The sequence below is a fragment of the Lasioglossum baleicum genome, chromosome 11 (genome assembly GCF_051020765.1).
Source record: "Lasioglossum baleicum chromosome 11, iyLasBale1, whole genome shotgun sequence".
NCBI classification, from domain to species: domain Eukaryota; kingdom Metazoa; phylum Arthropoda; class Insecta; order Hymenoptera; family Halictidae; genus Lasioglossum; species Lasioglossum baleicum.
Window position 1 is genome coordinate 12,930,300 of NC_134939.1, and position 22,799 is coordinate 12,953,098.

A 22,799-nucleotide genomic window follows, 5' to 3' on the forward strand; every position below is an offset into this window, starting at 1 on the left:
TGTGCCATTCCTGGCATACCAAAAACAAGAGTGGTGACTGCGCTCGTATTTACCGGGGTGCAGCGTTGCGCGCTAATATTACTGTGCGAATTTAACCCGGTGTGTAAAAGGCTCCGCGCGCGCGCGTCGCCACGTCAGCTCGCCCAGTGGTAAGTACATTAAAGAATATAGTGTCGAAACGTCCTCGAAAGAGCGCGTCTACTCCGTCCACGCCCGTGTGTCCCAGCGGCGTCGTCCCACACAGGGGCCGCGCACCGAACGGATTCGACAGCAGCGACGACGGCGATATACACACACCGTCGGACACCGACAGACCGACAGACGAACAGACGGACGAAAAGGAGCGAGAGACAGAGGGCGATAGACGCTTTTGCGAAAGAAAGAGACACCTATCAACGTACCGGCAGTGCGATAAAGACAAATATTACGTGGAAAGGAGAACGTAGAGCGCGAACCGAGTGCGTGAGTATCGTGTACACTTGTACCGTACACGAACAACGTTATCCTGTCGATCGTGGTTCTGAGTTGGTAAACGATACACTACCGATTTCTCGGAAAATTCTCGTGTGTCTCTCGGTTGTCAGGTTTGTATTTCCGGTGACCGTGATGTTCGCATTGCTAGCTCCATGTTGCTGCCAGTGGTGATATTGCTCCTATATTGCTTTCGAAGAAAGAAAGAGAGAGAAAGAGGGAGAGTATGTCGAATCTGTATGTATTTTCGTGTGCGTGCATATGTGTGCTTGTGTATAAGCGAACGAACGAGTGAGCGGGAGAGAGTGGGGGAGGGAGTGAGTGAGCGAGAGAGGTTGACTCGTGGACGTGGAGGGAGGGAGGAGGGAATGAAAGAGAGAGAGAGAGAGAGATGAAACGATAGAGTAGAATCAGTTTGATAAACTAAGATCGTGCCGGTCTATCGCATCTAACCGTGTAGTTTGGCGGTGCATCGGTGCATCTGTCTTTGTCCCACTGTCGCGTGTTTACGAGCGTTGTGTCAGCTGTGTGTCAAGAGAACGCAAGTACCGTGTGTATGTGGTAGCAAAGTGTCTGCATTCTATCTGACAACGTGAACCGCGACTCGACTCGACTCGGTACTCGGTACGCCTCGGCTCGCTTCGGCTCAGCTCAGCTCAGCTCAGTTCAGCTCAGCTCAGCTCGGCTCGGTTTTGGCGTAGAACGTACAACACACGAGACCCGTGTCGAGGAGGTTAGGACCAAGTGTGATTCGTGTTTTGCCGGTGGTGGTGGTGGTGGTGGGCTGCGTGCGTTTCCCCGAGAAGAGCGCGCCACGACAGAAACGTGTGCTTCTGCCTTTAGAGTGTGTCTGCGTGTCACAGTCGGCTTGCTCTTCCGCTTCTGGTGAATTCGTATATGGTGAATTATTGATCCACGACAACGTGTGCGTGCGAAGAAAAAATAAAAAAAAAGAAACAAAACATCGCGCGAGTAAAAGAGAAATTCACCGAGAGATAAAGGAAAAACCGTCGCTCGGACTTGGAGTTTAAAACGTCCGAAGATATATGGTACACCGGTTCCGCGTACCGGTCTTGTTGTTTTGAAAACTGTGCGCGGGCGCGCGCGCGCGTGCGTTCACGCACTTCCTCCGTACATAATGCAATTTACACTTGAGCTCTGAAGGTGGAGCAGTAGTGGCGACGGCGACGACGACAGATTTTCTTTCCCTTAGGCGGCGGGACCGTACCAAGTGTATTCGTACAAATTCCATTGCTTCCACATACGTGTGTCTTCCTCCCCTTTCCTGTCATTCTCGAACGTACTTCGTCTCCTTCCATCTTTCTTTCTCTTTCTTTCTTTCTTTCTGGTTCCCCTCTCCCTCGCTGTTTTAGCTCGGTTCCCCGCTCTTTCTCCGTTCGCGCGCGTGTTATATGTGTGTGCGTGTGCATTATCTCCGTCTCACTCTGACTGCGTTCCCGTACGTCGCGTGTGCGTCAACGGAACGAAACGAAACGAAACGAAACGCGGGAAAAGCTCGGCGCGAAATGCACACTCGCGGCGGGTAATGTAGACGGTGGTTAACGTGATACGCGGCGCGTTTTTCGGTCCACGGACGGCCAGTGTGTGTGTCCAGTGTAAAGATACGTGAAACACTGATTATCGAGAAGGCTGTCCGAGAGAAGCCCGACCCGGGAATAGTGTTGTCGTCGTCGTAAGACGACGGCGACAGCGACGGCGACGACTATTTACGCGACAACGATACTCATCACGATAAACGTTCGAGGAATTTAAACACGTAAACGGCGCTGTTTCAGCTTTGTCCGTACCGTTCGTTTCGTGTCTCGATAATCCAGGACAAGAAAAGCCTACCATCGCCAGCGCGACTTGGATGGATACTGTGCATTATTTCTGGAGTGAGTTTCTCTTTTAATCGTGTGCCTCTGTGCGCGGTTGTATACACGCTTGCATGTGCCTACCTGTGCGATCGTGAATGTATCTGTGCATTTGTGCGCGACAAGTGTCTTGTTATACACACAGATAGTTTTTCTTTTCTTTTCTTTTTTTTTCTTCTTCTTATGATTAGGTTGATGTGGCGAACCGACGCGACACGCCGCGACGCCCGCCGTCGGAACACGCGTTGCGTTCCCCTGGACATTTTACCACATTGTTTTCTTTTTGTTTTGAAATGATTTTTCTCGTCCTTCTCGTCCGTCTTATTAGAGTTATTTTTTTTTCGAACGTAAGTCTCGAACCGACCATTGTTTACATCTCCCAGTGTTCTTATTTCGCTCAGCCGGAAAAGACAGCAGGCTAAGGGAAACAAATGTTGAAAAACAAACCAAACCGAAAGCGACGCGATTTGTTTGCCAACAAGCGAACGCTGTTTCGCACGCGCGCGATTGTGAACGATATGAACGCCGCGTCGCTCGAGTATTCGAATGACTATCGGCGACTAGCAGAATGGCGTTATCGTAGTAGGTTATCGAAAATAATTCCTAGGTGACATGGAAACACGCCGTTACATAAATTTAATCGGACACTCGGTCTGTTATCGCGACTGGTAAGAGCTGTACCGCCAGGTACCCGTTCAGAACAGATTTTTACCATCGATTACGTATACGTACATATTCCGGATTAGATCCAGAGTTTATTCATCGACTTCTGTCATCCGTATGGTCGGGTCTCGATCGCCACAGTGGTCCGGGTGCGGCCGATCTAGCTGTTCATTTGGTCAAAAATCCGAAACGAATGCCGAAAATGTCGATATTAATAAAATTTAAGCAAAATTCTAACTAGAACAAGTATTTCAAAAAGGAATATTTTGTGAATATGATTTTCGATCGGAAAAATTACTAATTTTCTTCCTTGAACCACTAAAAATTCAGAATATTGTTTACATTATTAAATGTGTCGATATCTAATCAATATTTACATAACATTTAGGTATTGTAAGAGATATTCTAGGTCGGAAGAAATGTTTAATTTTCGAGTTAAAATAGCTGCGAGTGCAACGGGTTAAACTTCCAAGTACATATGTACATATGTAGGAGCTGGACCACTGTGAGTCTGCTCGAATCAATTTGACCGTGCAATTATTCTTGTAAATTGTTAGGTGACATCGGTGCGCGTTGTTTTGACTTGGTTCCATCGATTTGCTCGTTGCTCGAAGACTTCGTAACGATTATTCGAAAATGGCGCCGGCGAAGAATAGCTGCCTGCTAGGTGTTGAGTGGTCGTGTCGAGAGGTTGTATCGAATTGCGCGAATTACGGCTAGAAGTGATCCACAGCGTTGGCAAATCAACGATTGCAACTGCAACTTTCGGAAACCGCAAGAGCGTCACGCTATGGTCTGGGTTAGATGGGGAGTTGAGAGTTTGTTAATCACCGAGCGGCGCGACGCGGCATGCGTTCGCATCGAGTCGGGTCAATCAAAAATCATCGGTCTCTCTCTCGAAGCATGCGACAGCTACCGAATTTTGAACTAGTCTGATAAAATACTAGGTTCCCGTTCACGAGGAACGATACTGGTTAAGTAGCAGGTGCAACAACCGAACAACCGTATGCTTCAGCAAGAGAAGGTTCTCTGTCCTCCTTCTCCTCCGCCTTCTCTTCCATTACCACCGCTACTGTCGCCACTACCGCTGGCGCTACCACTACCATACCAATATCAGTACCATTACCATTAGCATTACACCACCTCCACGTTCAGCATCGGCTGGTTCTTGTTCGGCAAACAGTTCGTTTTTCTTTCGAAGGGGGAAACGACAACGGTGCAGGCGCGCGCGAACCGCGGAACCGGTAGCGGCGGTGGTAATCGGTAATCGATGAATTCGATATTCATATCACCTTCGCCAAACGCGCCTTCACTTTCTACGCTCGATATTGGCCTTTTATCGTTTCGTCTTATCGAAAACTCGTCAAATATTGAAACTCGGATAACATCGTTTCTCTTCGCCGACCATGTATCATTCGTTTCTAGTCAAAGCAATTTAACACTGTATACGATTAGAATGTTCTGTTCTGCTTTTTGCGAATACATGAAATCATATTTGCTCGAACCCCCGTAAACTAGAATCTGTTGATCAAATTCGAAGAGAGTAGAACAATGAATAATAATTGTAATCCGACTCTGGTAATAGTGGTAGCAGATCGTAGTACTAGTGGTAGTGGCAGTGATAGTGGTAGTGGTAGTAGCTGTGACAGCAGCTAGACTCATTAAACCGAGGCTTCTCGCGATATAAATAGGACTTCTTGTCCCGTTGCGCTACGGAACGAGCAAATAGATTATCGCGTTTGCCACCGGTCTCTTCGCTCTCTTCTTTCCCTTTCTGCTCCTCTCGTTTGACTCTCCTCATCCGCCTCTCGTTGCTTTCTTTCGCAGCGCGTCACTTTCTATTTGGCGTAGACGATGCCAAATTGTCAAGTAACTAAAATTACCTTCGAAGGTGTACGCTCGCCCTTCTCTTTTTTTTTTCCTTTCGTCGTCTTCTCCTCCTCTAGAGTTACCCCTTTGCCTTTTTCCGTGCGCTCTGCACTCGTCGGCTCCTCGAATAGCAACGCGTTTATCCTTTGCCGTGGATCGAACTCTGCTGCGCTTGGCTCGCTCGAGAAATCGCTGCGCTCTTTGTTAATAACAATTGTCCAGAAAGGATGAACTACTAGGATCCCGCAAGTGTGCATAGATTATCGGACGATTTCGACGAGTCCCCAATATTCGATTGCACTCTTTGTTAATAACAATTGTCCGAAAAGCATGAACTACTAGGATCCCGGGTCCGAGACTTTTTGCTGCGTTGAATCATTGCGATAAAAGGAATCTTCGAATCCGCAAAATGTGTATAGATTATCGAGCAACTGGGCGATTTCGACGAGTCCCTGATATTCCATTGTTTATCTAACGCTTTATCGTTCGAAGGACAATTTTCGCGTGACGGTTCGTTGTTGAAATAAATGTCACGTGCACGGGTTGATTTTTATCGCGATTCTCCGTGTCGTATATAAATCGAGTTCGTGCGCTGCGCCGAGGGTCGCGGAACGAAACTTTTTTCTCTCTCTCTCTCTCTCTCTCTCTCTCTCTCTCTCTATCTCTCTCTCTCTTTCTCACTCATTAATAGTGTAAAATTGAAAGCAGTAAATTAAACGACGACCGGTTTCACGCGGGCAAACCCGCTCACCCGTTCGCTCGTTCACCCGTGGAAATTTCGTCGATGAAAATCACGTTCGTGTTACGCGCCGATAGCTGTATGATACCAATTCGCTTGTCCATAATATTATATTGTATTTCCATGATGTTTCGATCGTGTTCTTGCAACCGACGTTAATAAATCGAATATCGAACGCTGGTTGGGATCGGGGTCCGACATAAAAAATACAAAAATTCAAAATACAGAGTTGCAGTAAATTAAGTTTCATCTTTGACACCGGGTCGTAGAGAAAATATCCGCACAGAGAGAGAGAGAAATCCGCGCGTTATTTTACTCGTTGATCTTTCTCGATCCGCATCGACTAGGTTACGAACAACCGGAAGCAGAAGTCACACCGCACCACACAGCACCGCCTCGGTTGTTAGTCCAGACGTGATTTACCGTTTCGATGGCCGTGGCCGGCTGTAAAAACGTCCCTGTACCCTTACGGTGTTGTGTACTCGTATTATACTCGTGGACAGAGTATGCTTGCGAGCGCGATAGATTGTACGCGACGCGTTATGATCGTTATTACGAAACGAGAGAAAATGTTTCTGGTAGTAATCGATACTCGATATCCGGTAATAAGACGGCCGATAGAATACGTGGCATGGCCGCGACAGATAGTTACCTACCGGAGAGAATTTATCGGTATACTGTATACCGTATACTGTATACATACATACTGGTATACAGTGTACGGCATACGGTATACGGTGTACAGTCTATAGTATACGCGATATATGGTGTAGAGTGTAGGGGGTATACGGTATACGGTATACACATTGGTGTACACGTATCTGTTCGGTTCAGCGCAGAGAAACGTGTGTGCATTTCAATCGCGTGATTGAGAACGCGCACGGGGTTGGCTCCCTCCCCTGGGGAAGTTTCACGGGTCAGAAAATCATGGGGTGGTTTTACCACCTGGCCACTGCTCTATCCCACACATTCTCTCATCTCTCGTAGAATGCACACGCGTACACAGTCACGATATTCCCCTCGCGTTCATCCCGCCCCGCCCCGCTCCGTCTATCTCTGTCTCTCCATCTCTTTCCTCCCCGTGTCTACTTTTCTCTTTCGGAAATAACGCAGCGCCCCACTGCAGTTTGTCTGCATACCAATCAACCCACAATCACGCGATTCCGATGTAGGTATCGGCCAACCGATCGAAAATGAAGCTTGTTTGGAACTTCTGGGTTAGGTCCGGATTTCACGGGTTCGTTTGTTCCGTCGTCATCGTTTTATAATAAATCCCAGACTCGAAGGAAACGTACAGATAAGAAGCTTGTGTTAGTTTCAGCACGTGTCGACGTATCGTTCGAGAAAAATCTGAGGGATCATCGATAGTATCGATCGACCAAAAGCGCGGAAAATTCTTGATGCGGAACATTTCGAAAATTCCGCCGCGCGTTCCAAGCGATTCGAAGCGTCCCAACTAGTTGTAACTTCGAAACTACGAGTTCCCTCTCGTGATTACGTCCTCCTCTGGCAACGAAATTTCCGTCGTAATATACACGTAACATTTAAAACAGCTATGCGAGAGTAAATTTCGGGTTGCCTGGGAAAATCCACCTCGGACCGAAATTTATCTCGCACCAGTCCGAGGAGATCTAAAACAATCGTAATGACGGAATTAGTCGAGTGTGTTCGTCGCGTTGACGGTACGGTTTTTTTCTCCGTCTTTTGCGTGAACGCGGACTAACGAGTTCAAATCGGTTTCGGTCGAACAGCCAGGAAAAAATGGAAGAATATCGAAAGTCGTTGTCGCGCAATGATAATCGCGGTGATGGTTGCGGTCGACTCCGAGTCGGAGGCGCAGGCGCCCCTCTGCAGCCTACCCCCTACTATTTCTAGTAGTCCATTAGTTGGTTCTGGTAGGCGAGGAAAAATGTAATAAACCGTAGACACGTCGCATCAGCCATAACGATATAGAACTCTCAACACCGGAGAAAGATTAAATTGCTGTGTTCCCTTTCCGAGCGTCTCTGCCTCCTCCCGCTTTTCCTTCGCTATGGGCCGGGATAGATTATTATAGCTGCGAGACTCGCGATCAAATTTCCCGAGGAATTTTCCACGCGGACAATTACGTGTTTGTCGCGAATCGTCGCGGGATCGTCGGCCATTGGAAAATTATGTAAAAAAAGTAGTTGCCGGTCGACAACGCGGACTAACATTTTGCTTTTTTCATACATATTTCTGCTTCGATGAATTATTGCTTCTGTACAACTGCTCAACCGTGACAAGGTTCTAACTTTATGTTTATTCGAATCGTTGTCGAACATCAAGAGTGATTGAAAGTTAGTTGTATGTGTCATTTAAACCGGTAAAAGTATTAAATGATTTTATATAAATACTGTTACATTATCTTTAAATAGATTTATATTTGTGGTGGTGGAGAAGTTTGATTTTGCATAGAGATCCGCTGTCTAGTAATCATCACTGCTAGCAGGGCCGACGCGCGAATCGACGGCGATGCTGGGCCCGGCCCGGACATCCTCGTCGACAGCATGATTGTAATATGTACATATATAGTAACACGGTCGAATGGAAATTACACCGACGATCCGGTAATCCCAGCGTATCGTAAACGCGTTTACAACGCTGTTCCCGCGCTTTTCATAAACAATACATACATAGTTGGACCCGCCTGTTTACCAAACATCAGGGCATGGATTTCAGCTTTTCCCCTCTTTTCTCCTGCGCATCTTCCACTCGTTTTTTTTTTGCACGTATCGATCGCGGCCTTGTTGAACATTTCAAATAATTAAATCGCTCCTTCGAAATAAAGTTCTCTGCAGATGCGTTTCGTGATTTGTAGCAGACGTTCTTTCTTGCGAGGAACCGTGGAGAATCGCCGTCGACTAGGGGAAACTTTCTAAGTGCAGACTGCATAATCCATTGCATGTCGGGCAATCGGCGAACTCGGGACCTGCGACGCGAAGCGCACCTATACACGCAGGCTACCGTTTCGCCAACAGAATACACGCGATAAAGCCGGTGTTTGTATTGTGTACGCGTGTGCGTGGTCAACTTGCAATCTCGATGAAAATGTAACAGGTAGTTTTGCGGAGCGGAGAACGAAAGAAGCGCGTAACAAATGGACGCGACGCGATGGTCCTGTGCACGCAACGTGTTACGAAAAATCGTTTATTCCACGTGTAAGCTCCCTCGTCAAGCTCTCTCGTAAGATTCAATAGTATCGCTAGAATCAATGTACATAATAGTCTAATGAAAGTTAACACTTTACCTACCGGGAGCCTATTAATAGGATTTTCAATAACTGTGCTGTACCAAAAGAAAGCATAGAAATTTTCTTTTACATTGCAATCTTAAATGAAACTATTGGATGACGTTATTGAGGGTGACTTGTTAGTTCACAATGAAACTTGTTGTTGCTATTGAAGGTTCCATTAAAAAGTGTTTAGTCAAGTATCATAGATTTTTCAAAATTATACAATAATCACCGGTCGGTAATGTGTCAAGTTTGTATTACTATCAGAAACTGACGGAAGGAATTTTAAAACCAAATACAGTAATCTATTGGGTTGGCAAATAAGTTCGTTCGGTTTTTTACATTGGAATAAATCACAAAAACCGAACGAACTTATTTGCCAACACAATATTTACTTACCTTTCGAATATAGTCACAGAACTATTTAAAATATATCAAGATAAAAAGGTATTACGTAGCATTAATCACGCGTTGGGGTCAATTTTACAATGAGTAGTTACTTTAAAATCATGTGCCCGAAATAATATACATAGATTGTATCACTTGAAAGTTTCTTCGGAACCCCGAAAGGAAACAAGGGTCCTCTCGTATCTCCAGACTGTTAGGCCCCAGTTTAAGTTAGACCACACAGTCCGGCTCTTGAAGCAAAGTATCAAATGGGATATGTACTTCGAAATCTCTGTTTAGAAACGTTTGCGAGATCGTTCCATCGATACTTCGTAATCTCTGTTTATTAATACGATTCTGAGATCGTTGATTCATTTTTGACAACGAACAGTAAGTTCATTGTGCTGGTAACTAATTGATAATCCAACAGAAACCCTGAGAGGGGACCAAATATCATTACTATATATATGTATACAATCTCAGCTGAAGGAAGCCACCTAAATGTCTCCTTTATTTTTAATGACACAAAATTATTTATGGTATAATTTAAATGGCATCGAAGGAGGAATATTATATTGGGTTGTCAAATAAGTTAGTTCGGTTTCTGTGATTTATTCCGAACGAACTTATTTGCCAACCCAATCGAAGAATTTTTTTGTCCGGTTGTTTTGCAGATTTTTTCAAGGTCATCGTTATTTTTTCATCGGGAAAACTTTTTTTTTATTCCATCTTGTTAATGACTTAAGCATAGTCAAATGTATTTTTTCAGTCGCTATAAGATGGAATAAAAGAAAAAGTTTTCCCGATAAAAAAAATAACGGTGACCTTGAAAAAACTATGAAAAAATAACCGGACGAAAGAAATTGTTCTTCTATGATATTCCTATTTCGATACCATTTAAATTATACCATAAATATTGTTTGTGTTATTAAAAATGAAGGAGATATTTAGGTGGCCTCCGCTCGAAAACGCCTTCGCGGCATGTTAGCGGGATCCCAGCTTAAAACCAAGTAGCGGTGAATATTCTAGCTGGTTCGATTGTGTAGAAACGATGTTATACTCTAGTTCGATGATGTCCCTCGGTTGGACAATTTCCAATTTCCAAGCTGAGACACAACATTACGTCGGTGGTTCGATACCGATTCTACGAGCGTACACCGTTACCGGCATTTTTCTTTTTGCTTGTACGTTGATCGATGCATCGAGAATGTCCGTGTCCTCTCGACGAGCAGGAACAAGTCCGAAACAATCTGTACTCGATCGTACGTCCGGCTAGAACATGACGAATGCTTGGACCCGTTCATTTTCTGAGAATAATTATTAATCCTGAATGATTTAGTTGTTTCCTCGCGTTGAAATTCCACGAGGCCGCTCACCTACGATTGGAACTGACCCAAAACGGTCACGATCAAACACGCGATCGTGGATCTTTCGGACCATTGCTGCTCGCGCTTACGTTGTTCCGTCACTGGCAACGCTTGCGGTTTACAGTTTTGTTATTATTGTTATTACTAGACCGAATTTGATGCGTTTGTGACAAAAATGGGTACGTACAATTTGAAACATTGGACATGTCAAAAAGATTTAAGGCCACCGTTGTATTAGTTTCATCTCGACAAGGTAATTAAAAGAAGTAAGAAATTTTTATTTGGCTCCCGTGTCGTGCAATCAGTGCAAAAACTTTCTACCTGAATTGCAAAATAATGTAAAAGTATTTTTATATTCTTCTAACGTTTGGTCTGTTTGATATTGCACCTACTCATTTTTCTCGTGAACGCATAAAATCCGCAGTCTAGTTATAATCTACGATCGTTAACGAGAACATTAGCGTGACAGTAATTAGTTCTCTGGTCTTCGTTCGCATCTTAACGACATGGTGCTCGATTTGTCACAGCGGCGAGCGTGCACAAATAGTGTTCTCTCTGTTCGTCGGTGCGCATCGATTCCACGTTACTCGTCAGCTTCGAGATCGTTCCGCGAACGTTATTTTTGGTAATATATATTTCCATGGCAAGCAGATAATCGACAAGGTGTCGAGTACAGTGGCGATAATAGAGGGTAGGTAGAGACCCTTTATTCCGAAGAAAGCCGTGTCGAGGAGTGGCGCGGAGCGGCGAGGAGAGGCGCGGCGCAGTTTTCATTAGTACTCGAATGGTCTCGGAGATGGTTCGTGGTTTGGTTGGATCTTGCACGGAGGGCCGTCTAAGTATATCCATGTTATTTCTGGCGGGAGCTGACGCACTGTTTCTCTGCTCTTCGCCTCTCTCTTCTCTATTCGCGTCTTCCAAAGAATTATCCTCTTGCGAGCAAACCACGATACACTTTGTTCCGAAATTATTCGCTGTTCGAACGTTTCAGAGTTGCTTTTTCGTATCGAAAACCAAATACACCACGTGGTTCGATATTTTTCAAGCAACCAGAGGAACCGTCTTGTTCGATATCGAAGCCTAAGAGTCAACATTATCGATTCGAGTCCACGTTGTGAAACAGATTATTCCGCCAGCGCATCGAGCGAACATGTCCAATGGGATGCAGACGAGTCTTTCCTGAACGTGTACATAATATGTGGTTGTTCTCGGCTTTCGACAAACGGCTGGAACAGTCAAAATAAAGTAGTGGCAATAGCTGTGTAAAGATCGCGTTGAACGAATCTACGATAATTCGCGACGAGAAGAAGTAAGAAGCAAATTGGATAGGTTCGTAGTCGGTGCAACGGTCAGTGGGCAGCGCGTACTATGGCTACAGCGTCTCTTGCGATGATCATGGGACCCCGTGACTCCGCACAACTACTCGTGAATTATTCATTGGGACCGCGCCAGCCGTTGGGGCCCTTTTGCGCGCGTGATCCTCGCCGCGTCAGCCTGTGTCAGCGTCAGTGTACATTTGATACGAGAATATATAGTAGAACATACTTAGAATCGCATCTCGTATCCATTTTTTATTCTGTTCCACACTATACTATACTAGACTGTGTTATACTATGCTATAATATACCATACCATCGTATCCTTTCTTTTAAATCCAGCGAAATTCTCGATAAGGATTGTGATTCTAGATTTGTCTTAGCTCGTCACCGTGTATCTCGTTGTTCGCTTGTCGGTTATCATAGTTGTCATCGTCGCCGATATCATTTCTAATTTTTCGTTTTCACGTTATGTAATGCGGAGTGGGCGGTCCAAGAGGCGTTTCATGCCAAACGAACGATTAACCTCGAACTTGTCGCGACCTCCGTCGCCCGCTGACTTACGCTTCCCATTCGGCTCGGCACTTGCAATTCTGTACACGACTCGTTCGCTTGACAACCTTCGAAATTATTCGTGAACTACCGTTTACTTATTTACTTGAGGTGTGTTTGTTCGTCATCTTTCATTGATGAGACTTGAATTTCTCGAATATATATCGTACACGCGAGAACGTTGAGCAAGCAGGAGCAACGAACGAGAATTCGAAGGTGCAAAGTTGTCGCGCGATGTGGCAGTGCCCGCAGGTAGCCACATATGTTTAACGATCTCGTTGTTCTCTTGAAAATTAGCACGAAGTGGATCGGATTAGAGAGAACACGAGACAAGGGACGAGAAGGGAGCGGGAGGTGGAGGTGGAGATGGCAACAGCGACGGCGAGGAGTAGCTTAACGTCATTGAAAGGTCAACACTATCAAGTGCACACTTGTCGACCGGCTCGTTTACGATGCACGGTGCATCTCGAGTGACGAGCACGTCGCCCTTCTCCTACGGTTCGTTCACCCCTGCACCCCTGCATCCCTGTTCCCCTATTGCTTCTGTTCTCCCTGCACCGAAATTTCTTTTCAAAGTACGTGTCGCCTCTCTCGATTATTTTTCGATCGTGTTACTAAAATATTTGTTCGACACTGCGGATTGAAAGCGGATTGAAAATATCCGTCGATAAAACTGTGGTTGCCAACTCTGTATGTCACATACTTTCACTTTCGCGATATTGCCGTTTAATGGTTTCATCACTAACGCTTTGACAGAGTACATAGGTTAAATTGCATTATTTTTCTCTGCTAAATACGTAAATTCTATATGTATAACGTAGGGATGGGATCAAGTATCTCGCAAACAGGTTTGAACTTTGATCGATTGAATTCGAACTCTCTATGAGTACTTCGAAAAACAGAAATAGTATTCCTAAGTATACTCGGACCTATGCCAGATAGTTTCGAACCTTTTACAAGTGCTTTGGTAGATGGAAATAATATGTACTTGCATATTCGAATCTTGGTCGAACAGATTCGAAACTTTTCTGAATATCGTACCGGAAATTCTCTGATTTTTCTAATCATTATTTTCTTTACCTTTAAAATCAATTATGTTGTCCTCTAATGCATCATTTAATTCAACATGCATAACTATAATTACATAATCTATCGGAAATATTATTCTTAAATAGTTACGAATTTAGTAAAGAAAATGCAGTTCCGATTTCCAAGATTCGAGTAACTACTTGTGAAAGATTCGATTCCTTTCAACATCGAAGTATGTTCTTATAAGTATTTTTTCCAAACTTGTAAGTACTCATTCCGAGGTTCGATATCAGTTTGTATAAAATACCAGCTTTTGCCCGCGGCTTCGCTCGCACAGAAAACCGTTTAATGCCCTCGGAAATTGATATTGTTTCTCCATATAAAACCTTCTAACCCCCCATTCACCCCTATAGAGTTTTAATTTTGTCATGCCGCCATCTTAGATCTTAAAACCCCTTTTCACCACCTTAGGCGATCAATTTTTTAAAATGCCGAAACAGGTGTTTGATTAATTATATCAAAGAGCATTAAGACGAAGTTTCAAGCAAATCCGACCACGAACAAAATATTCCTCATACAAACGTTGCAACCCCTTTTCACCCCCTTGGGGGTTGAATTTCGAAATATCCTTTCTTATCCCTTGTATAGATCCTAAAGGAAACCTCTGTGCAAAATTTCAGCTTTCTAGGTCCAAGGGTTTAGCCTGGGCGTTGATCAGTGAGTGAGTGAATGAGTCAGGACTGCATTTTTATGTATAGAGATAATCATTGCAACATTATTGCTTATAAGTAGTAATCGAAATCCATGAAAGGAAACTTGGTTACATATTGAATTTGATCCCATCCCTACTATAAAGCTGAATGAATGCACGAACTAACATTTTTTTGAAAAACGCGAGTAGATTGGATTATCGGCTATTTACCGGTCTCTGGTTCGTCTAGTTTACATAATTCAAATGATTCGTTTCCGGTGTTCGGCCGATTCCGGCCCGCTACGGCCAGCTCGAATCCCCGTTCCTCTGTCAATGCAATTTGGACGTGGCGCGGTTGCGTCTCGTCGCAACATTGCAGTCCAATTAAACCAGTCGGTCGAACGAATTCCCCATCGTCCATTTCCAGTTTCCACGTGCGCGACCCACCTTGTATTTACGTGTCAATTTCCGTACGTCGACGGACGCGGCGACAACGACGACAGCGGCGCTACAAGGGGGTGAGCGAGAGGGGTGTCGAGGCGAGATGGGTTTGGCCGGCAGGATGGAGGACGGAAGATACACGGGATACACAGGGTAGAGGCGAGATGGAAGGCATCATCGGGCTAGGGTATCTAGAATTCGAAGCTGGGCTGGTTCGTTTGGCGTCAAGCCAGGCCGACTTACCCAATTAGGTTTCATCACTGGGTCGCCGGCAGCTTCCCTGGCTGCCAATATTTGCAATACCTAACTAAACTGATCCAATTATAACCAAACCACTGCTCCATCATTCGATTGGCGTATAGTATAGTCGGTCTGCAACCAGATACAAGACGCGTGCTCCATACGCGGCCGTGCACGTGCACGCGTGTTCATCCGTGTGCATTCGTGTGCGAGAGCGACGCTCTCTTTATACCGCCGACTTTATACCTTCCGACTGTACGGCCGATATTTCCGTTCGCGCGATAAATCAACGCTCTGATTCGCCGATTGTGACGGTGGCTCGATCGACCGGCTAATTACGAGGTACGGTGGAAATGAAAAATTGGATTACTCGCGAATATTTCGCTGTATTGTCCAGCAGCTTTATCAAGCAACTTCGGAAACATTCGATTTACGCGCATGTATACGAATTGTCCACTGATCAGCATCTCACGGCTCCGACAAGTCGGAGGAAAATTTTGTCGCGTGGATTAGCGACCGACAGGAATTACGTTTCGAATAACGAATCGTTTAATCGATTCGACGGGTGTTCCCATGAATTTCGACGCTGGTGGATTTCATGGAGAATGATCGTCGGGGTGTTCCCCTTCTCAAGACCCGTGGTCTTTTCCCCCCGTGTCGATCCGATCAAAATGTCGAGTCTTTCGCAGCGTCCGGTAATTTCTATCCCCCAAATAGAGAGATCGCAGGAAATTCCCAATCGCGACCGCGACCGCGACCGCGAATTCTCGTACGCGGCCCGATGCGCACGCATGAATGCTCTCGAGGTCCGAGAAGAGAGTCCTTGCCGTGGCAGTCCATTGGCATCGGCAGCCGATCCTACTGCCCGGGGAAAGCGCAGGGTGTGTGTATAAAGAGAGAAACGAAAGGAACAGAAGAGAGGAGAAGAGACGCGACACGTAGCTCGCGGAATAGGAGAAACATTCGATGGCGGAATGAAGAAAGGGAGGAAGGGCGAGAACGGGGTGAAAGAACTGGTGGGGAGGGTTTAAGGGGACCGCGAGAATCGTGGTGACCGAGGGGATTGAGGGGATCGAGAGAGTGAGAACGAGGAGGAAAGAGATGGAAGGAGAGAGACAGAGAGAGAGAGGAGAGAGAGCCGCCAAGCCGCGCCATGCCGCGTCGCGTCGTGGCCGCTCGTCGCTATTCCAGGCATTCGATTTGGTATTTTTCTTTGTGTATCGCGGATAGTTCGAATTGTTCCGCAAGCAAGGCATTGATATATCGTCTTGCGGGTCCTTTGAGTCGACCGCGCGGCTCCGAATTATCGTTCGCGTACTCTCACGGAACAGAGCCGAAGCGAACCGAACCGAACCGAGGCTTCTCTCCTCGTGGTGGCCTCTTTCGCCGAATGCACTCGGAGCAGGGTGGGTGTGGGTATACACCCGCCCCGTGTTCGTTCCTCTCGTTTCTGACCCCTTGCTTTCACCCTTTGCTACACCCGTACCCGATCTCCTTTCGTTCGATCCCCCGGTCCCCGGTCCCCGATCCTCCAAGCCTCGGCTACCGGTCAATTTATCCAGGATTGTCTTTCTTCGTCCTTCTTTTTCGGTCGTACCTCGAAATCTACTCGTGCCTACGCCGGTGTTCCCTCTAGAACGCTTTTTCGTACTCTTTTCGCCCGGATACTCTCCTCTTTTGTCTACCTTTTGCCAGTGACCTCGGCGGAGCTCGCGTCGCGGTAGCTTTCGGAATAGGACAAAGACGGTCTCCTGCCGATCATGCGAAAAATTCACGATCTCGAACACGTGGCGGTCCGTGTCTGTAGATCGAGCAACGTTCCACGAATGGTTTCTCTTTCTTTTCTTGCTCGCGCATCTATTCGAATAGATCTCTCGCTTCTTCTCTCGCGCACATAGAACCTTGTCAACTATTCGCAACTACAGACTATCCTAGCCGCGTAAACAGACAATGGATAGGAACATAGTTTTATTCGTGAAAATCTTCGCTACGTGCCCGAACAGTTTTTCTTCCGGCGGTCGAGCTCGGATCAAGAAGACAACCGCAATTCCACGGACTTTTCTCCGTTCTAGAACGGCGAGAATTGCTCATTTTTACCTGAGACTTTCACGCTGCAGCTTTCGAAGAGTCTGCAGCAGTTCGTCGCCGTCGTCGTTTCATCTTGAAACAACCTCGGTGGTTTCCTCCTTGCCTCTTTCTTTCCTTGTGTGTTTTTTTTTCATTTTTCCCTCCCTCCATCCGCCCGTAGCCGAGGTCCGAGCTTCCCTTTGTATGTAACGGTGAAAGACGAAAGAACGACAAGGTAGATCGGCGGCACGAGAAGGAGGAGGGGAGAAGAAGAAGAAGATGAAGAAGAAGAGGAAGAAGCGAAAGACATGAAGCGTGGAAAAAAAGAGGAGGAAAGGTCCGAAGAGAGGCGTGGGAACAAAGGAAGGCGACCGAAACGAAATGAGGAGAAACCAGAGGAGATCCGGAGAAAGAAAGAGGATCGCAGACTCTCGCTCTCGCTCTCGCCTACCTTCTAGACCCTGATCTTCTGCCGCGATTCCTTTCTGTCCTTGTTGCGCAGCCTTCTGCGATCTATTCTCGTGCTAGCCTTTTAAAGCGGGCAAAAGAAATTACCGAGGATATCGGAAATCCGCGATCCGGAACAATTGTCGCTCTAATCAAATGAATTTCTAAATTACGCCTTTGCCAGAGATTATGTCTGTTTGTGTCCGATGATACTTTGATATCTCGGTAGCTGTTTCTCGGAAATTATCGCCGACGCAGTGGATCGTCGAGCGTAAACTGACGTTTTCACCGATCGATATTACTGTGTACGTATTCGTGTGATGCAATCCGCGCTTTTCAATAATTCGTCGATTGTTGTCGCGTTGTCGGTAACGGTTGCGCTGGTCGATAGAAAAATTGTCGGCACGGTAATCGAGTCAGAGAGCCAAACAAATACTCGAATTGATGCGGCGATTTTTGCGATCCTAGAAAACGCTGCTTCCGCGCTTTGAATCCGCTTACCATTAAATGGAAGCTCGAGAGAAACGATCACCCAAGATGGTTGGATCAAGACCGGTCGGGTGGTGGAGAATTTTTTACGACACATGTGAGATGCATGTTAATCCTGTAGCCACGATTTGACGATACACCGGTCGACCACAATTACCTGCACGTTTACATGAATTTATTTCGATAACAACGACTTCAACAAAAGATATGTGTTCAGCGAAAACAATATTAGTCGATCCCGAACGTCGAGAGAAAGAAGGAGAATCGTTTCGACTCCGCGCGTTTCTTCTCGAGTAGTTCTCTCGTCGAATGGCGGGAACCAGCCACTTTCGTTTCGCGTCATCTGCGTGCACATGCGCGTAATGATGCGTAAACACGTGTGCACCCGCTTCGCGAATGTCTCTGCACGATGCACGGTGCGCGATGCACGATGCGCGATGCACAACGCCGTTGACGGACCACCCGTTGATGGAATAATGACTCTTCGGCTGCGTGTCGCTTGCCATTTTGCGTTTTCTCTTTCGTCCTATTCTTCTTCTTTCTCGTCGTCATCGCCTGTTTCATCCGTCGGCCGAGAATGACCGTTTTTGTCCGAAAAAACATTTGTCGATCACGCAAAATGCAATTTTTTCATCCCGGAAGTCCTTCAGGATTAATTGCTAAAATTGTATTATTGTTATTTCTGAACGGTACAAAAATCCCGGAACATAGAAGGCGTAGAAAGTTGAAATTTGGTACACAGGTAGCCGTTAGCCCAAAGGGGTGCACGAATATGCTTTTATCCCGGAGATCCTACAGGATTAAGTGCTAAATTAGTGGCATACCTCCAGAAATAAACCAGCCGTTGATTTCTCAATATATTATAGAATATGGATTGTGCAAGACAAAGTTTTAAGAAAACAAGATAAAGCTTCAGGTGGGCTTGAAGAGATCTCCCGATATTCGAATTATTCGAGCGACGCGTGCAGTTCGCTGCGATAGCTCAGTTCTCGAAATTTCTCCTAATGGAATGGAGCAGAGTCTCCTTAACGAGATCATTCGCCGAACGACACCGGTGAAACGGAGCGTTTGGTCGCAACAACGACGCGCGGTTTAATTATAGGTCAACGAGACAAGTACCATTTCCCTCCTTTTTCGTTTCGCCCGTTCGACTACGACACGCTCTCGAAAAGGTTAATCGTCTTGTTTCCTTAACGACAGTCCTACCGAGAAAAGCACTCTGCGATTCCTAGCGCGCGTTAGCGTATCTCTCGAACCCCCACGGCCATAAATACGGTCATAGTTACAGTCGCGCTAATAGTTGTAGCGATAGTTCTAATTGAATTTTTTCGGGATTATTGTTACGTTGCTATCTGATCGAAGAAAACACGAACAACCGCATTAATGGACGGGAGGTATCGGTCAGTGGTGTTTCAGGTAGGCACTCGAAAGACTAGTATATGTGTTTTCTTCGCGTGAAATTGCACGAGCGACAGTCCGGCAGGCAGGCAAGCAAGCAAGCAACCAAGCAACTTCTCAGTCGGGAGGAATACTCGACTATTTTAACCGTGAAATAACTCAGTCGAGGGTTCAGCCAGAAGGGTCGCGCGAGGCGAGTGGAAAAGAGAAAAACCAAAAAAGAAGAAAAGAAAAAAAAGAGACGAGAAAGTAAGAGGTAGCTGAGGGAGCGAGACACGCGGAGAGACGAAGAACCGGAGAGACCGAGAGACCGAGAGTGCGAGAGCGTAGCATGATATGTGAGTCCTAAAGATAGAGCACCCGAAACAACCATAAACCTTCTTATTCCACTCTCCTCGTCCGCGTCCGCGTTCGCGACCGAGTCCGAGTCCGAATTCGAGTTCGAGTTCGAGTGCAATGTCTCTCTCTATACACTCTATACTGTATACTTTGTACCTACTACATACTCTCTTCCACTCGCACTGCCCGACGCGACGCGTTCTGTGACTTTTTGCAGCGGCAACAACGAAAAAGTAAAAACAAACACTTTCCTCGAGATTACGCTTTTGCCAACAGTTCCGTGGCGCATTATGTTCGAATCCTCCGGGTTTCAGGATTCTTGGTGATCGTTTTGCTCGGTTCGATCGAGTCTGCCATCGAGATCGTCTTGATTAAAAGGATTAATTTGATTCATTGTCTTGTATCCTAGATTTGAAACGATTTTAAACCACATCGTTCGGTTCGTTGTAATAAAAGCAGTAGTTTCAAGAGCACGTTGATATTTTCGCCAGTTGCGTCGGTTTGTCGGTGTCGTAATAAACGCGCGCACGCCCGCACACGTTTGCCCGCGAAACATGAATGAACCAAGTTTTCACAATGGTGAGAATTTTGGCAAATGGCTCGTATCCATCGAATAGAATTGGCTCTGAACGCGTGCGTTTCGCTCTCTACGCAAAGTCGGCAGCTTCGTCTCACCTTGCTTCTTCGACTTGACTCGACGTTTTGGCTCGCGTGCAATTTCGATTATCTCGTTTCCGGTCGATCCTCGAGCCGTTTCAGAACAGTTCTGCAGGCGATGGTCGACCAACAGCGCGGTCAACTATCAAAATTAAATTCGGTAATAATAATAATTGTTATTATTATTCAAACGTTTAATAATCATTCCGACGATTGAATTTTTCGCAAGAGGTTCGGGTCAACTGGCGGTTCTTCTAGACAGTGGCGGCTCAAGTCGAGTGGAGGCCCCAAGCGGTAAAAATTCTGGGGCCCTCAAACTCAAGTTAATAACAAGTTATTAACAAAAAGAAAAGTAATGCAAAATTTCATACCGTTACACATTAAATAGATTTATTTATAAAATTTAATATTTGGGGGTCCTATGGTATTCCGGGGCCCCACGCGGCCGCTTAGTCCGTCACTGCTCCTAGACAAGCTTACTCGTGGACTAAGAATTATCACTCGAGCGAATAATGGAAGCTCGGTTGACGTTTAAGCACAGTTTACATGTTTAAATCTTGGATATAGGATATAGGATATACGATATACGCGCGATATAGGATATGGGATATAGGATATAGGATATAGGATATAGGAGAGGTACAGGCCCACGCAAACGCCTACCTCTGCATCGCAACCATCAGGGAAAATATCTTTTGCCCGGCTGTTGATTCGTGATTCTATACCGCGTAGACGTCGATCTTGAATAATCGGGGCCATTATTAGATTCATCGGTTACACATCGATCGATATAGTACCGAGAGTATTTTTGCGTTTCGATCGCGTTACGCAATATGCTGCAAAATTATTCATTGTCTACCTATGTGTAATGTGTGTGTGTGTGGACGTATGTACGTGTGTTCTGTATACAAGCTACTACGCACCACAACAGTTTCGGCTATCGACTAATGGGAGAATTTGCTACTCGATCGGTTTACAATTTACATACCTCTTCTCGTTTATCGCTGCTCGCTTAATTACACATTGTTGATATGATGAGTAATGAATTGCTAGGGCTACAACTTCTTCACATCGAAGTATTATAAACATGCAAAACGATGTTACTAGAATCGAATCGATTTGGCAATTGGTTCTATTGGAAATATTTTTGGCACTCGTTTCGCGTTTGCTCGCCGAGAAGCATTTCTTACTAGGCGACTACAGTCGGTGTGCAAAGTATTCGTACACCTTTTATAAACGTATGACTTTTAATTACTAGCTAATGTGTAAATAATTGTGTTATTTCTTGTCTGTGCCTGTAATGAAAATTTCAAGCATATATTTTGTAAATCCTCTACAGTCGCAAAATGGTGGTACACGATAAACGCAAAAAAATATCCCCTCCACTGTGAACCACTACTTATTACTTATTTTTCTATGAAACTTTCACTAACATATTTGAGGCATTTTTCTGATTAAAATAAGACCAAACACGATATACATAATTTCAACTGTATTTAGTGGTTTAATTGACGATGAACGTTCCTAGCGTAAGGATGGACAGCGTATGGGAAAGAAAGAGACGCGGAGAATCGCAGTCGTTTCAGCCGCGCGCGGCCTTTGAAGCTCAAAAGAGTAGTGTCCCGTCTACGATAAATGCGAACGATAGATGCGGGGTAAATCACCCCGAGGCTTTTGCGTTTATAGAGGATTTACTGTATGTACTATGGACATTGTAAGATATAAAAATCTTTGAATTTGTATCACAGATTCTTACAGTTTTTGCTATTTTCAATTAATTATGGATTTCTATGAAACTTCGTACATGCATATAACTTACTCAGATTTACAAAATACGTGTTTGAAATTTTCATTACAGGCCCAGATAAAAAATTCAAAAGTTACATCAGCCAGTGAACTAATCCTTCTAACGTCTCAATCAAAATTCAAGCTATAGTGTCGAATCCGAAAAAGTTATTCGTTTTTAAAAGGTGTACTAACACTTTGTAACCCACTGTATGTAAATAGGTACGTTCACAGCCGGGATGATGAGAGTTTCGGTTCTCGGAAAGCCTGGGCCTCTACGTTGGCGAGTAGCCAAGCGCGACCGGTTATACGGAAAAACGAAAAGGCGTGCGTTACAGCCCTTCGAATCGACTGTCCCTCTCGTTAACCGCTATCTGTTAACGGTCCACCGTTAACCTGGGGAGACGCGTTCCGAGGTGTATTGTTCAAACTTGTTTCGCACGGCTAAACAGAACCGCGAAATTTTCGATCTATCTGCGGGTATAATAATTAGATCGCGTGACGCATGTCGCGTGTCGCGTGTCGCGCCGCTCGGAACACGATCGGTGCATAACCGGCAAATCGATGCGCAGATTATTTCGAATCGGACACCGTTTGGCTGTTTAGCGGATGTTTGTAAAACTTAGTATGTACTACATACATACATATAGGTCTACGGTAAAAATGTATCTAGCAGATACCAAGGAGTACGATAAATATGGAGCATGCAGCGCGGAATGATGGAA

At 45.4% G+C, this 22,799-nt stretch overlaps 1 protein-coding gene across 10 annotated transcripts in view; it reads left to right on the forward strand.

Moving 5' to 3' along the window:
- Positions 1–3: 3 nt before the first annotated feature.
- Scalloped (TEA domain transcription factor 1 homolog scalloped) overlaps positions 4–22,799 on the forward strand; it is a 128,798-nt gene continuing 106,002 nt past the window's right edge. For 3 of the 10 annotated variants that reach the window (XM_076433258.1, XM_076433255.1, XM_076433264.1), the window contains exon 1: positions 591–2,366. Coding sequence is in view for 2 of the 10 variants with exons in the window: in XM_076433264.1 (XP_076289379.1) it covers positions 2,342–2,366 (25 nt within the window). In the remaining 8 variants the exon portion in view is untranslated. The other 7 variants (XM_076433259.1, XM_076433266.1, XM_076433261.1 and 4 more) reach the window with 6 other exon arrangements.